At 29.3% G+C, this 18,051-nt stretch overlaps 1 protein-coding gene across 1 annotated transcript in view; it reads right to left on the bottom strand.

The window, feature by feature from the left end:
- The window catches only part of LOC136977684 (cytoplasmic dynein 2 light intermediate chain 1), a 57,913-nt gene that overhangs the window by 38,023 nt on the left and 1,839 nt on the right, over positions 1-18,051 (bottom strand). Inside the window, exons 2-4 of the mRNA XM_067273230.1 lie at positions 13,888-13,940; positions 8,663-8,715; positions 2,145-2,249 (exon numbers count right to left, since the gene is read on the bottom strand). Coding sequence (XP_067129331.1) covers positions 2,145-2,249; positions 8,663-8,715; positions 13,888-13,940 — 211 coding nt within the window. The remainder of the gene's footprint in view (positions 1-2,144; positions 2,250-8,662; positions 8,716-13,887; positions 13,941-18,051) is intronic.

The raw sequence follows: 18,051 nt of genomic DNA, 5'->3' as shown, positions 1-18,051 counted from the left end.
GTTGGCCTTAAGGTTCCCCCTCAATCCCTTTATAAATCGCTCCAAGATTATATCGTCACGCAGTACCTTATTTTATTATTTTCCCTGGTAGCCTGTGCCAGTAATGTCTTTGTACGAATCGTAAAGTCCGTTACAGACTCGCTATGCCCTTGCTTCAAACTTAATAGCTTATCTACGAAGTCCCTCTCTGCAGCCTCTCTCTTCCCAAAACATTTTATTAAATCACATTTTATCTCCTTGTATTTTCCAGGGTATTGCTCTACCAAACATAAGAATGTAGCCAATGGTTCACCTTTTAATTGCGACTGCAGTACTGCTACCTTGACCTCGTTATTCCATCTGGCCAACTTAGCTATATTTTCTATTGTCTGGAAAAATTGCTTAATGTTGACCGTATCACCCTGCGTTCCAGAAAACATAGGGATCATGCCCAAGAATCCTGTAACGACTAACGGTGGGCTCAGATCGAAACCTTCACCAGAATTCGAGCTCCCCACTTGGTTGTTCGTGGCCATTACAATACGTATATACAAATAAGATAGACTAAAATTACAATGGGATATTATAAGGAGAAATATATATGACAAAATGCCTTTGTGTTACAGTTGGGATCCTGTCGCGGATGCCATTGTGGTGTACATACAAGTGTTAACGTACTGTCCGCGAACATAAGTACAGAAGGACCCAACAACAATTATACAAATAACAAATGTCCCTTTATTACACTTTGTACAAAGAGGTTCAATCAGGTATCCCAACTATTTACATAAAGGTTTTAGACCCAGCGTAGTTTTCACAAAGGCTTCCTTTTTGCCGAACAAAGTACGGGGTGGCCGTTACCCAATCGCGTGACAATGAAATTTCGTATATCGCGGAACTAACCTAACTTAATTCTAACTTAAAGCTAACTTAATACTAAAGGAAATAATAAGGGAGATAAGAAAGTGAGAAAAAATAAGAATCGAAATGTTGCTTCACCCGGGACTTTCTATTTCAGGCCGAAACGCACTTGGGAGGGCCTCGGTTCTTTTATCTTGACTTCCGTTTTTTTTTTTAAAGTTTGCTTCACTATATCGTTATTCGAAATTCTTTCCTTACAATAAGTTCTCTGACTTGATTCCTGCTTGGACATCCTCTGACTTCTCTCTCGATCAGCTCCTTCTCGAGCTCTTCCTTACACATCCGATCTCTTCCGTGTCTCGTCCAAAAGTGCCTCTTCTTGGGCGCTATCCACCCGTCCACACATTCTACTCTTCTTTGTTCCGATTCTTAGAACCACTAATTCCTCCCCAAGGCAATAACAGTCTTTGAAAGATTAGGAAAAGAGAAGACAAAGAACAAAGGAAATACTAAGACTAACTAAAATTACTAAAATACAAGTATAATATTATGGCCGACGGCCACAATTGCACCAAACAAACATAGATTTAAAGAAAGTACACCTTGTTGCTACCTTTTTCTGATTGGTTTGTGTTCGTAAATAATCGTATTGTATACAAATCAATGAAATGCTGTGATAATTTAAATTAGCGTAAATTTTGAGCTTTTTTTTTAAGGCTTTGAGCAGACCGCGTTACATCGAATCAACGTTATGCGAGGCAGCATTAAGTGGGGTCTTTCTGTAGTTGTAAATCAAATTCACTCTTATAAACTAAGTCAGCTGTACCTGAAATTGTTTCATTTAACTAAAACCGATTCCAAATGATGATTGATCATATATTTAAATTATGTCATAACAATACCACACCCATAACTTTTGTCTTCAGATAATTTTAAGCAAAAATGTACTAGTTCCTTCAATAAGTTTCAAACAACTTTCAATATAAACTATCATAAGTGCTTAATTGCATAGAATATTTTTAAATGAAAGTAAAAACTTAGTTAAATATATGTACTTTTGTGGAAACATTCAAATGTAAAAGTCATAATTAAATTCCTTAGTAAATTTTTCTTTTTGTAATAGACTTTTTAAAGAAAAGAATCTTTTATTTTTCCTTAGAAAACTAGAATAGCACTACAAAAATTTAATAGAATCTTTAGCATTACAAATATATATTATCTAAAACTTTTTTAAAATTAATTATAATCATCATTTTGAAGAAAATTTATCAAATTTATTAATAAAATAGTAAAAAATTACTTACTGTATCCAATCCTCTACTTCGACGACCAAATAAATATTCAAGAGCTAATGTAGGCTTAGGAATTTCTTGTCTATCAACAAATCTATATATAATACTTGTTTTCCCCTATTAAAATTATCAATAATACATTTAATTTCAATTTTTTTTTCATTTAAAAATTCTAAAGAATTAATTAAAATCTATATTTATATATGAAAGAAAAACTGACACTGTTGAAAAACAAACAAATCATAGCAATATATATTAATTTACAATGTAGTCAAATACATTTCATTTCATTTCCTACATTTATCAATTTTAATAATCAAAAGTAAACATATTTTTAATAACAAAAATTAAACTGATTAGTTAAAAATTAATGATCTTATTTGAAGATGCCAGCTCTCAAGTCTCTACATATTTTGACATTAGCATTATATCATAGTTCATGTTCAAATCTAATGAGACACGTATATTGTATATTAAATTTAAATAATTGCACACCTTCAATGAAAACAACAAATAAATAATTTGAATTTAATAACTGACCAGATCAGTTATTAAATTCAAATCACCAGTAGTCAAATCATTTTTGTAAATAAAAGTATTTGTTTGACTAACAAAATTGTGGGTGCATTCATCAAATTGCAAAAGAACCTTCCAAGGCTTTTCAACAGCTCAAAGCAATGTTTTCTAGTAATAATTCAAATGCCTGCTTACCAAGGACTGTGTGATACCAAGGACCTCTCTCTTGACCTCTCAATTTCTGTAAACCTGGCATTGTCCTTTCATCGTTAAGGCACAAATAATGTCATTTCACATGATTAGAACTTTGTTAATTACTGTAGATATACAATTATCTACAGTGCTCGTTTCAGGTTGTAGATCTGCCAATGTTGAGGGCAGTTCAAATTGCTAACCATTTGAGCAAAAAAAATCTAGTAATCATTGTCTTCCAACATAAGTGAAAAGAATGCAACAACAAAATTAATATTGTAATGTACAGATGTACAGACTAATATATTTAGTAGCTTCTGTTCTCATAACTCTCTAGCATATGAGGATGTATCAAAATCATGTCATTTTGCTACACACAACAAACCCTAGACACCATACACAAAACCTTAAATATGACAGATTACATTTGAGTAGGCCTAAATTATAAGTAAATCATAATTAAAGACTGCAGCACAGTAAATTTCTGATCTTAATGTTTCTTGCTTCAACAAAAATTCAAAATAATTCCCATGTGATTATAATTTCAAAAAATAATTAAATTTTTGCCTATTCAAACATTCTCAAAATTTAGTCAAAGTAATCTGCATTCAAAAAAAATTATTATTTATTAAATTACAATTTTATGATCTGAAAACAAACATTTGAATTCATATCATTGTTTCTAAAAATATTTCTGACCTCCTTCAATAATTCTCCACCCATTTGTTCAATTTATTTAATTGGGCTGCAATTTTCAAAAATTGTAGACCTATAAATTCCCACTTTAATTATTATGCCTTTTTGTCCTTTTTAACTCTATTTAAAATTTATTTTGTATACTAGTACTTTCTATATATTAACAGGACTTATTATACTGGAAATTATGGATGCAGATATTTAGTCTTACAGATCAAAAATAATGTTCTTTATTTAGTTCACCTGAACACATACACTTTAAACATGTGTTTCGGACTTGTTCGTCCCTCCTCAGCAGGCCTTTAAACGACACTTTCTACAATTAACAATAAAAACATTTCTTGGTACAATTATAACTAAAATTAGTTAAAAACACAAACATTTCCCGACAATAAATTTAAAAATTCTTACAATTTCTGTATTTCCGATCTTCTCTACATTTCCACTTAAACTCACGATCCACAGCAACCATACAATTTTACACATTCCTAATTTTTATACATTAAAATCAGTTTAAAACGATAAATTTAATTATTATCTAAAATATTATTATTTCAATTAACTTACTTCTTTTTGTTTATTCGTTTCTACTTAATTTCAATTCTAATACGTTCCCATCTCATCTTTTATACCTCTTCCTCCCCTCTTTTTATAATGCTTAACCATGATTGGTGGATCTCTCTACCATTGTTGTTATTCATTTTATTAGTTTGCCTAATTATATTTAAAATGAATAACAACAATGGTAGAGAGATCCACCAATCATGGTTAAGCATTATAAAAAGCGGGGAAGAAGAGGTATAAAAGATGAGATGGGAACGTATTAGAATCGAAATTAAGTAGAAACGAATAAACAAAAAGAAGTAAGTTAATTGAAATAATAATATTTTAGATAATAATTAAATTTATCGTTTTAAACTGATTTTAATGTATAAAAATTAGGAATGTGTGAAAATTGTATGGTTGCTGTGGATCGTGAGTTTAAGTGGAAATGTAGAGAAGATCGGAAATACAGAAATTGTAAGAATTTTTAAATTTATTGTCGGGAAATGTTTGTGTTTTTAACTAATTTTAGTTATAATTGTACCAAGAAATGTTTTTATTGTTAATTGTAGAAAGTGTCGTTTAAAGGCCTGCTGAGGAGGGACGAACAAGTCCGAAACACATGTTTAAAGTGTATGTGTTCAGGTGAACTAAATAAATAACATTATTTTTGATCTGTAAGACTAAATATCTGCATCCATAATTTCTAGTATAATAAGTCCTGTTAATATATATAGAAAGTACTAGTATACAAAATAAATTTTAAATTCTCACTTTATCTTGAGAACAGAGTGAGATAGATGAAAGTCAAGACTAGACATGGAAAGCTTAGCAGCAGTTAACTATATACAAACTTCTGGTTTGGACTGGAAGATTGTAACTTCAATTCAAAAATTTTGTCCTGAACAGAGTTAGATAGATGACTGACATGACTCTATTCTTAACAGGAAAAATATGATGTACAGGGGCAAGAAACTAAAATTGAGAGCATTGTGACAATAAACTATAGTCCAGTATTATAACAACATCACAATAAATAATAGCTTGTATTATCATTTAATTAAACTGCAGAACGAAGTCATTTCGATCATTATTGGATTGTTTGGAAAGTAATTTTGTTTTTTTATTACTAGAGGAATTTGTTGTATTTTTTCCAGCCAATTTCATTTTAAACCATATTTGCATTATATATTTTGACAGCTGACATTTTATGGCTTATTTGTAAAAATATTTGTTTGATTCTGTACAATTGTTTTTTTTTTTTTGGTGTCCCATCAAATATGGAAAATCAAAAACATCATTTTCAGCATATTTTGCTTTTTTATTACCAAAAAATCAAAATGCTGTTCAAGCAAGAAAAAAGTTGTGGTACATGTTTGGAGATGTGTTGAGAGAAAGACAGTGCCAAAACTGGTTCACAAAATTTCATTCTGACAATTTCAATATTGAAGATGCACCACATTCTGGATGGCCTGTTGAAGCCAATGAAAACAAAATAAAGATACTGATTTAAGTAAACTGCCAAATAACAACATGTGAAATCACTAAGAGATTAAATTTGTTGAATTGAACCATTTATGATTAGTTGAAATGAATTGGTTTTGTTTCAAAGCTCAATATATGGATTCCACATGTTCTTAAAGACAGATGCTCTCTTTGGTGGAATTTTAAGAAAATTTTTTTTCAGCTTTCACCAGACAATTTAACAATTGATTTGAAAGTGTACTGCCCTCAAGTAAACAAATTGAGTAATATCATCAAACAGAAAAGGCCAGAATTGATCAACGAAAAAGGTGTAGTGTTTTATCATGATAATGCCAAATTTCACACAAGTTTGGTAACTCATCAGAAACTGTTACAGTTTGGATGGGTTGTACTATCACACCCACCATATTTGCCAGATCTGGAACCTTTGGATTATTACTCGTTCCAGTCTTTACAAAATTTTTTAAATGGTAAAACATCTACTTCAAATGAGGATGTCAAAAATCACTTGGATCAGTTTTTTGTAAGCAAAAATCAAAAAACTTTTATGAATGTGGAATCATGCTACTACCAGAAAGATGGCAACAGGTATTTGACAAAAATGGTCAATATATAATTCAATAAAAAATTTATATATTATACGAAAATTGTTTTTTCCCCTATGAAAAAAACGAAATTACTTTCCAAACAACCCAATAATTTTTTTTTCAATTTTTATTATGACATTAATTTTGATCACAATATTATTAATAAAAAATTTAATGAATTATATATGTGTTTAAATAGTTTGTATTTATTTAAAAAAATAAATGATGATTAAAGATTTCTTTCAGTTTTGAAATATATATTGTAACAGATGCATCTTTTAAAGAAGAAAAATATTTTAACTTACTTTATAAAACTAAATATTAAAGAAAAAGTTTGCTGTTTCATGAAAACAATGCTGCACAGCTATGGAACACAAATGGGATCCCACCATACTCCATAATTTTCTTTAAAAGCATTCCTCAATCTCATGTGAAAGTTTCAATTAATAAATATGGCAAAATTATGAAATTAAGCCCAAACTAACAAACTGAACTTAAAATATCCTAATTAATGTAAAATATAATACATTAATATATTTCATTGGTAAGTGATGTCATCTCAAAACAAAACTGTAAACAATATTTTCAAGAATTTTATAATTATAAAAATGCAAACATTTGCATTAAATTTATAATAAAAACTAATTATTATTAAACACTATAATTGAAAAATTAAAATTGATCAATTTTGTAGTTGTACCATGTAGGGTTTGGAATCACTAGGCGAGCGATTTCCGCCCTGGTTTATTATAATGAACTTTCACAACGAAAAAGCCGTTAGGATCGGCCGTTAGAAGATCCGTTGTGTTTCAAATCGATGACAGACGGACGATTGGCCGGCGGGAAATGACCGTTGGCGGCCGTTGTGGCAGAATTCAAATTTGATTGGCGAACGATTTGAACGTTGGGACTATTTAAGCCGTAGTTTCGGCGGGAACGGGAGCTCGTATCGTAAGTTCGTATCGGGATCGACTGGATTCGTATCGGGAAGATCAGATCAGATCGGATTAGGATTGTCGTTATCGAAGTGCTAACTAACTCTCTCGTCGGACGTTACGGAAATCTGGATAAAGTAGTCTCCAGGGTTTAGTACGAACTTGTTCCTGACTCGGAGGTGGTGTTAATTACAAGTCTGTTTGTGGAGGTCGTAAGGAGTTTCTTTCGACGAACGTGTACGGGAATAGTCGGTTGTCGTTGGATTAGTGTTTGTGCATATTTAATTGTGACTTTAATTTGTATTATTTTGTACATTTACTGTAAATATAAATTTTGTGTTACGTTAAACCGACTGAGTGGTGATTTTGAACATTACTTACCATTTTCCAAAGCAACACAGTTTAACAGAAATTTATGTTACAATAAATTATTGACATTATATTCTTTGTATTCAGTACATTTTGAGAATATAGAATTGAACTGAAGTTTCCTGAATTTGATTAACATTTTTCACAACTAAGTAGTCAAACTGCTAAAGAATTTTTCTAGTAGTGGATACAATGTTGATGGATCTTAGTCATTCAGCTAGTATTGGACTGATTTTCCAATAATCACTTATCTATCAGTCAATTTTTGCAATTTTTCTATCTTTGATAAGACAGCTATGAACAAATGTTAAAATTCAAAATTTAAAATTTTTGTTTTATAATCTTACATTTTTAGGAATAGCAGACTTATTAGAAATATGATGCCTAAGAAAGATGAACAGGATTAGCTGAGCTGAGAGGATCACAAATGAAGAAATACTTAAAGAGATTTAATGATGGAAAACAATTATTGACTAGAATTAAGCAAAGTAAATCTGCATTTGCTAAACATTTGGCCAGGAGATCTTCAGGTCAATTAAAGAAGACAGTGATAAAGGGAACAGTAGTGAGAAAAAGAGCAAGAGGAAGATCCAGGAAAAGATGGGGACAAATGGCTTATCAATTGCAACCCTCTGGGAAGAGGATGCCACAAGAATAATAATTAATAATAATTCTTAAAATTTTAAATTTTAACACTATAACAACAAAAAATAATGTTTTGTGATTTTAAATTTGTCTAATCAAATTTTCTCTTTTCAATTAAAAAGTTAACCTTTATCACTTCTTAGTATTGAAATACAAGGTTTAATGAAACCTTGTATTTCAATCACATTACATTTTTTCAGTCTATAAATCCATTGCAATGTCTTAGAAATGAATAAAACTTGCTACTATATTTAAATAAAAGGAAATTCAAACCACTTCCCTAACAAGTAGTCTATATCTCCTTTCATTTGTATTATTTATACCTAGTGCTAATTTTACACAGAGTATTAAATATCTGTACTATTTAGTTGATAATTATTTTTAGATAGTTTTAACAGTATTTTATTTAAACACAAGACTAAAACTTTACTTTTTGTTTTCAACTAGTGATTATATACCATCTACTATACCATCTACTTCCTTATTTATTCATATCAATCTTTTGTATTTTTGAATATGTCAATAATAATGATTTAAAGTATAAGATTTAAATTATACTTACTGATTGTTTATTTCCAAGAAATATAATGTTTGAATCTTTGGGTTGAAAAGATTCTGTTTAAAAAATTTGACTTAATTTAATAACAAATACTGTCATTCAAACAAATTAATTATTAAAAAATTAAACATGAACTAATACAGTTCTCTATTTTAAGAACAACTTATAACCTACAATAAAACTCTCAACAAAGTTCTGAAATAAAAATTTAGAATAAAAGAAAAAAAGGTATACAAATCTGAGTTTTAACTTTTATAATTTTTTTAAAAGTATTTTATAAATAAGTAAACTTAATGTTTTATAACTTTTAAATTATAAAACATTAAACGATTATCTTAATTTTTTGGTAATTTTAAAATCAAAGATCAAAGTTTAATCATTATTCAAAATATCATGCACAAACAAATTTCTAAACAATATAAAATCCATTACAGAGTAAAAAACATGTAGCAAATGATCTTCATTAATAATGTAAAATTCTCAAAAATAATCCTTTAGTAAATAATAACCATAACAATTACTCATCAAACATAAAGTACAAAAAATGAATTTTAAAAGACACATTTTGTTGATAAATAAAGTGATACCAAAACAACAAATATAATACAAAATGATCATAGTTAAAGAGTTCAGAATTCCCTATAGAAAAAACTATTGTGCAAATCTCAACCAAATTTAGTACAGTATATATATTGTTCTAAGTATACAGTTTCAATTTTCAAAGAATAGTTTTATTTAAAATTCAGTCATTAAGGTGAAATTTGGCATGGCTGTCTTTTAAATAAGCCTATTATGCATGTTTTCTAATGAATTTCGGGAATTATGAAACAAAATACTATAATTTTATTTTAATTACAGATATGGAATGTAGAATTGACAATTATATCAAAGATGTGGATCTATGTGCTTCCCATCTCTATGCTCTAAAATTGCACTCTTCAAAATCAAAAGTCACAGAGATTCAGGTCTGGTGATTTTTACAGCCATCACATTCAAAACAAGTTGTCTTAAGTACTCTCTCTCGCAAAAAATGTTGCAATAAGGCTTACACATTTAAGCCACTATGTGGGGTTATACCATCCTGCATAAAAATTGTGATGTTCAGATTGTTTGGATGAAAAAGTTTTGGAGTATATCTTTGTATCTAGTGTAAGGTGACCAGATTTTAACATTGGTGTGGGACAAAATTGATGGGGGGAGGTTGTCTTGTTTAAAAAAACTGTTCTAGAGCAACAAAACTTTATCATCAAAAAATGCAAAAACTGTATTGTATTATATTTTTTTAAATTTCAAAATATGTAAAATTTACAAATAAAATAAATATATATACTACAAGTCGAAAGGCCCGATGCAGGCATCGGGGCATACTAAATTACAAATAAAAATAATAATATACCGAGTATTATACTGTAAAAATATAAAATAATTTATATTGTTAATTTAAATAATAGCTAGGGGTGCCCCTAGTAGCAATTTTTGGCATACCGTGACAGAAAGAAAGAGATTGCCCTCGAATAGATTGCCTCGATACGCCTGACGAAGAACCAACGAGGTTCGAAAACGTTTGCGTTTTACAGAGAAAGAAGAGAGAAGCACCACACCGGTCAAAGGCACTAAAGTTGTTGATTTTCATTTATTTTCACTCTGGTGTTGTTCCTTTATATAGAGATTGCCCATTTTTTCAGCTTTATATAGTAGATTATAAATCTTTAAAAACCATTTATTCTTTAGCATATTTCTCAGTTGAGTTAATTATTTTTAGTAGATTGCTGTCATTGTTTTAAAATGTCACGAAATTTTTCACAAGAATTTGTTAAATTATATTTCACACAATATGGCTTTCAAAGTCTCAACACTTAATTGTGTTTATCAGATGACCACACTTCATTTACGTGCAGTAGAAAAAACACGTTCAGCCATGGCATTAGTTCCAGTAAGGACAGCTTGTATTCCACAATTTTTAATGCATTATTATATGGAACATAGTTTGTTTCAAAACAATGAAATATTTCTAACCATTTGTTCTCTGTTGAGATTTTTGCTACCTATAACAAACTATATTTTAACAATTATTTTAATCCTTCTGTATTTTTTACTAAATAATAATAATACAGTAGAGCATCGATTATCCGACCCCCAATTAACCGACTTATCGGTTAACCGACCGCGTTCTAGTCGGCAAATTCAAATATCCGCTAGTGATGTGGCGCTACAATATTTAGTTATGTCTTAGCTACTTTAATATTATTTTTGTTAAATTTTTGCATGTTTTAGCTGGCAGCATTGGCTCGACCATGAAAGAGAGGCTAGTATTTAAACCAGGCCTAATACACTATACTAATAATGTATTTTTTCATACTTTTCGGTTATCCGACTTTTCAGTTATCCGACCAACCCCAGTCCCCAATTAAGTCGGATAATCGATGCTCTACTGTACTAACTTGTATTACTTTTCCTCCGAATTTACCTTCAGTGTCACTTTATTATTATAATTTTTTATTATATAATACTGTTATAACCAAAATGAACCCCAGCACCACCGCTAGCAATAGAACAATACAAACCAATGTGCTTACTTTTGCTAGTCACTAGCTTTCTAAGGCAGCAACAGATGAGAGCTCTGCACCATGTAACATGCAATGAACAAAATGTTTGCTCATTTGGACAGCCTGTGAACACGCGCTGCTCCGTTGCAGCAGCTGCGCGCCCCAAACCATTTTCTGTTGGTCTTTGCCATGAACATAGTTTTGTTGGTGCAGCATTCTTTATTTCCGATGCTCATGCATGCCTTGATACTGATAAGTGTGATATAAAATGATCTTTATGAATCTTAAACATAAGACATAAGTTTATGACACATAATTGACAAAAACTTAATCTTTCCAAAACTCGGAACTTTTTTAAAATGCCGCAGGGCATGGAAAAAATTGTTAAAAATCAGGACTGTCCTGCCAAAAGCAGGATGTCTGGTCACCTTAATCTAGGGGAATTAACAGAACATGTTACTAGCCTAGATTCAGAGTTTTCTTTAAAAAAATAAGATCCAGTGATAAAGGATGCCATGAAACCATATCACACTTTTACTTTTGGTGAGTGCAATGGAATTTATTGGCAAAAACAGATTTTTGTCAGACCAAATACAGCAGCTACAAGTGTTCATATCATCATGTAAATAAAAATGAGCCTCATTGCTCCACAGAACTTGCCATGGCAACACTTCATCAACCATTGTCTGAGCTATAAATGTTATTTTAAGAATTCGCACTCATTACGTGGCTCACAATAATTGTGACAACTTGAGCAATTGACCTAAGCAACAGATCTTGCATACTTTCCAATGCACTTTTTGTAGAAAATGTTTTCAAACCTCATGTAGGTTCAGGATGAAAGTGACTCACCAGCAAAACAGTGTCATAAAAACAAAGTCTAATTGTCCATATAATGTATAAATGTTCATAATATACATACTGGATGTAAATCATCAGGCAAAATTCATATACAGTCAAACCTGTTTTTATGCGCTCTTTTTATGTGCGATTTTTATTTGTGCGATTTTTTTAATGCGAATTTTTAATTTGTGCGGTATAGTTGGCGACTAGTCTCATGAGATTCGTCATGTCTTACGTTGACTTATTATAGCTAAATAAACTTATTATAGCATAAATGCACTTATTATAGTAATATTATTGCATGAATATGCAAAAAATGAAATAATTTACTTTTTAAGTCAACAAAACACCACCTGGACAAAAATATGTAAAACAGACGATAGACCAGACGATGCAGTCAAGTGCTGACATCTGTTGTCAATAAATTCTATTTCGTACGGTTTTGAGTTATTTTCTATGTGAGACTTTTTTTATGCGGTCCCTGTTGACCGCATAAAAAAAATATTTTTTAATTGTGTTGCGAAAACTATTATTTACAGCCATTCGTGAAGTTTCGCGAGATTTTTTTTATGCGTTTTTTTTTAATGCGGTCCCTATCCCCCGCATAAAAACAGGTTTGACTGTACTTAATTTGCAGCAGAAAATGTCATTCACTACAGATATTATCAATTAAATTTTGCCAATGCCATTTTTAAAATATAATTTTATATTATTTTAGTTTTGATTAACTTTCATTCTTTCTTGAATCAATTACTTCTGATGCTATGACCTGACTTAAAAGTAAATAAAGTACACTACAGAGTGCAATACACTGTATATAATGAAGAATCATTAACTGGTTACTTATTTTACAATAAACATCATCTTTCAAACCAGCAAAAAATATTTTTGTCTCAAGTACTTTCAACCTTAGAACATATCCTTAGGATACAGAAAACAAATTTCAAAAATTTGAACAAAATATTTTTAAATATGTACGTACTGTTCTAGAGAATTTAAAAATTCTTAAAAATAAAAATAGAATATTTATGTATATAAAACATTTTTAAGTATACAAAAATCTTAGAATTAATACATAAAAGTAGAAAGTAAATGCTTTTATTTGCATTTATGTATTGTTAATTCCAAGATTTTTGTATACTTAAAAATGTTTTATATGTAAATATTGTATTTTTACTTTTAAGAATTTTTAAATTCTCTAGAACAATATGTACTTAAACATATTTTGTTCAAATTTTTGAAATTTGTTTTGTGTATCCTATGGATATGTTCTAAAGTTGAAAATACTTGAGATTAAAATATCTTTGCTAGTTTGAAAGGTGATATGTCTACTGCAAAACACTATGTTAGGATTTATCAAATGACAAGAAAAATAATCATTTTTTCCCTCGTCATTAAATTTTTGTAAAAAAGTTGCCAATTTTACCAAATGGCAATGACAAAACTCAAATTATGTAATTAACAGACTGTTCTAAGAAAAATTTGAATTTGAACTTGGCTACCATTTGCATGTTTCACCAATAAAAAGCAGTGATGTAAAGATATATATATATCCTATTATTAGTTAATCAAATAAGTATCATAAATAATTTTAAAATTTTGTATAAGATCACATAATTTATTATACATTTCATTAAATTTTTCTATTATATACATATATTTTACCTTAAATATTTACATATACAATTATTTCATAGTTAAAACATATGTTAAAAAATAATTATATTACAGGCCTATATCAGTCTAGTACAAAATAACTATTTATTAAAAGCAGACTTTATTAACAAAATTAATATTTACATTATGATCTAGATATAAAATAAATTTTTAATATAATACCATCTTTTTCAGTTGTTCTTGCTTTCTCAATTGCTAGATCCCATATATTATCTCTGAAATATAAACAAGAATTATAAAACAAATTGTTGAATAAACAATCACAAAGAAAACCTTTTTTAACCAGTAATTGAACTTTAACATAACTTCCAAACATTTTTAGCCTTCACCAAGGTCTGCTTCAGGTAATGAACTAAACTGAATTTCAAATTGGAATGTTAGAATGATGATGTTCAACTTTAAACTTTGTATATATCAAATTCACACGTTCTAACATTCCAATTTGGAAGTCAGTTTAGTTCATTACCTGAAGCAGTCCTTGGTGAAGGCCAAAAATGTTCAGAAGTTATATTAAAGTTCAATTACTGGTTTAAAAAAGGTTTTGTTTGTGATTGTTTATTTACTCACTCCAGTAGTTTTGAGAAGACTGTTACAAATTGTTGATACAGCAATACCCCAAGTTACATAAGTAATGAGGACTGTAGACCTTTACGTAACTTGAATTTATAAATTGCTCAAGTGTAACTATGTAATTAATAACTCAATACTCTATTTTTAAAAAGTTTTTCAAAAATAAACTTTTAAAAAATATTAAAACTTTAAAGGTTAAAAACTAAATATGATGGCAGTTTTTTTTTTCAACCTCCAACAGTTCATAAAACAAAGACAAGCGTAAATAACAAAATGAATTTATCATCAAAAGTTAGGTACAAACATGGTTACTTTTTGACGTAAGAGGTGGGCAAGCAACTTTACACTTGTTTGTTTTATGAACTGTTGGAGGTTGAAAAAAATACTGCCATCATATTTAGTTTTTAACCTTTAAAGTTTTAATATTTTTTAAAAAGTGAAAAAACCACAGCCTAAATATATTTATATATTTTAATTATACTGTATTTATTATATGTTTACTATACATATATTATTTATCATTTATTTGTATAAAAGAATTGTTTACGAGAAAGAGTGCCCAGTAAGCTTGCATACATGCTTACAATTAGACCAAAAAGTAAAGGATTAGCATACAACTTTCTAGGTAAAATACCAGTACCAATAAGTATCATAGCAATAAAATGATAAATCAGTACAGTGTGAAAAAAAAAGGAAGAGAGAGAGAGAGAGAGAGAGAGAATGAATAAATGAATGTTTGAAATAAAGTAATTCTTTGTAAAATTAAATTTTACACCACTCAGATTTTTTCCAATTTTTGAGATTTACATACATAACTTCGAATTTACATAAAGTTTATGTTATGTAACTTGGGGTATTACTGTATAGTAAAATAAAATGAAAGCTTAATTATTTATCTTTAAGTTATTTAATTTATATATTTCCAAATTCTGACTGACTTTGTATTGATTTAATATAAAAAGTCCTTATAATTCATCTAAATTCAACAATATGAGACATTTTATAGTTACTTACAATGGGCACATTTCCTAACAAAGCAGCTTTGTTAAAAGATAGTTAAGGTATTTCTACTTTAGGTTAGGTGCTGTAGCACTAGTGCAGCAAGGTTCACAAATACTGAAGACAGAAGTTAGAATGGTTACCACAATAAATTATACTTATTATGAACTGTTTCTCAAATGAAAATTGTGACATACAAAAATCTATTTTAATCTGGTTATCAGAAAAATTAAAAATGCAATTTTCCACGTAATCTTCTATTTAGATGTAAACATCTTCAGATTTATTAATAATGGCAAATGAACAAATTCTATTGTTATTGTTTACATTGTATATACCAGAGGTGGGCAAGCAAGAATTCAGTGGGAGCCGAAATATAGGTTTTGTAAAATGCATGAGAGCAGCAGTTCTGTACTGTCATGGCAGATAGTATGGTAAGGTGTCCTATTTTATTATATAATATAAATATAATGTAAAACAAATATTGAATTTTTTTAATAAACATATTTTCACAAAATTATAAAAATAAAAATAAAAACTCAGAAATTAACACTTTCAGCAAGAGCCGTATGTAACTCAAAAAGAGCTGCATGTGGCTCTCGGAGCCGCACTTGCCCATGTCTGGTATATACTGTAGATAATTGCATTTTGACATAATATTGAATTTTCTTGATCAGCTGCTTCTGATATTTTATAGTCTCAGTGACAATTCTATGTCATTTCTAACTAAACATTTTTTTATTCATACAAAACAATGTATACAAAGAGTCAAACAATAATGCTGAGTAGCTGAGGTGTAGAAGTGTTTCCTATGAAAGCAGAAATTATTTAAAGTGCCCTCCAACAGGTTAAGTAAAGAAGTTTTACTAAGAAATGCATCCAATATATAATATCAGCAATAAGTTATCATTTTAAAAACAATATGCTCCACTATATATATACATATATACATATATATATATACACATATATGTAAAATAGCAATTAGCAAAAACTCTGTCCAAATTTATAAGTTTATAAAGTGGTATTGTAACTTTTCTGTAAAATAACAACAGTAAATTAAAAGATATTCATTTTCACAAATTAGTATTGAATTTGTCATTTAAATAATAATAATTATTAGTGTTTAAATGAAAAATTCATATGTGATAGTAATTATTATTATTGCTTGAAATAAGAAAACTTTTATTATGTAATAATTAATTATTATTATGTAATAAAAGTTTTCTTATTTAAAGCAATAAAAAAAGTCAAACACAAAGATTAGATGTAAAAGAGACATGTGTAACTGAAACATTGTGAAAAGTTGTGTAAATAACCAAGCAGAGTTAACAGATCAATATCTAAAACATTCAAAGTAATTCAATCAAAACATAATGTGAATCTGTTGTGATAAATGCAGGGAGTGACAGTGGAGTGAAGTGAAAAAGCAACTGCTCGGTTAGAACACAGAGTTTAATCTAACAAGTAAGTTGTATATACTACACATACCAAAACGAGGGGAGATAAGGTATAAAGTACAAGAACGCAGTTGTATAAACAAAAGTCTATACATCCCCTGGAATGTCCCTAGGAGAGTGTCATGATACTCTCACCAACAGAATCATCTTTAAGAAATGTCATTAAAAAACCTTTTTTTAAAAATGAAAATTTAATAAATTTGAATAAAACTAATAAATGTTTTTTTTTTTTTAAATATGAAACAGATTAATTTCACATAAATTCTATAAATATAATAACACAATAAACAACTTCTTCTAATAACACTGTAGTGCATAACACAGAGACACAGACTAAAACCTTTCACAGTGTTGTATACGACAGAAAACCAACTAACATTTTCGGCCTCCACCGAGGCCTTCTTCAGGCCAGTTGAGAACTAACTAAAAGTCATCCTCAGCAGACCGCCAGAACGGTGTTGCCTGTAAAATAAACAACATACATGTCGCGTTTCACCCTCCACCCGGCACCGTTCGAATTCTTTGAACAGTTACAGTACCTCCACGCAGGCGCGACTGAGTCCCTGTCCTTAAAGTTGATGCAGGTGCCCTCGACGCTGGCTTTATATATCTCCCATGCCTCCAGGTGCCATATGTGATCATAACGGAAGGCACACCATATTAATTTCATGCTCAGGAAGTCCGCCCAAATTTCTGGGTCAGAAACGAACATTGCAAGGGCCGTGGTGTGCCTATTGTTTTTGAGGTCCGCCTGATGCTCCCAAAACCGTTTCTGCATACAACAAATGGTTACACCAATGTAAACTAAATCCCTACCAAACCCATCATCTCTGAATGGAGCTAAGAATTAGTTAAATCATGCAATATACAGTTATAATTTCATTCAAATTGTTATTGCATATTATCACAGTTGTTACTATTTATTTTGACTAATTCAAATATACAATCTGTAGAACTTATATAAAAGTCTCATTCATGAAAATAAGATTAGATACATTTACTTTATAAATTAAGTATAATAAAAATACAAAAATTAAAATAATACAAAAAACCAATTTTTTAAAAATGTTTTCACAAAAAAAAGAACCAAATAAAAATAAAAATAATTAAATTACTATTATTTGAATAAAAATGAAGAAATGTGATCTTTGTACAGTATTGCAATTCGATATTATTCAAACAACAATGATATTGACATTTCTGATATATCGATTACTTTAAAATTTAATTATCTTTAAAATCAAGAATCAATGTCTTCAACTTAATAAAGTGAGAAATAGAGATAAATTATTTTTCA

The sequence above is a fragment of the Centruroides vittatus genome, unplaced genomic scaffold (genome assembly GCF_030686945.1).
Source record: "Centruroides vittatus isolate TY-2023 unplaced genomic scaffold, ASM3068694v2 contig_1114, whole genome shotgun sequence".
Taxonomy (NCBI): Eukaryota; Metazoa; Arthropoda; class Arachnida; order Scorpiones; family Buthidae; genus Centruroides; species Centruroides vittatus.
Note: the sequence above shows the minus strand (reverse complement) of the source record. Positions and strands in the feature narration are given on the sequence as shown.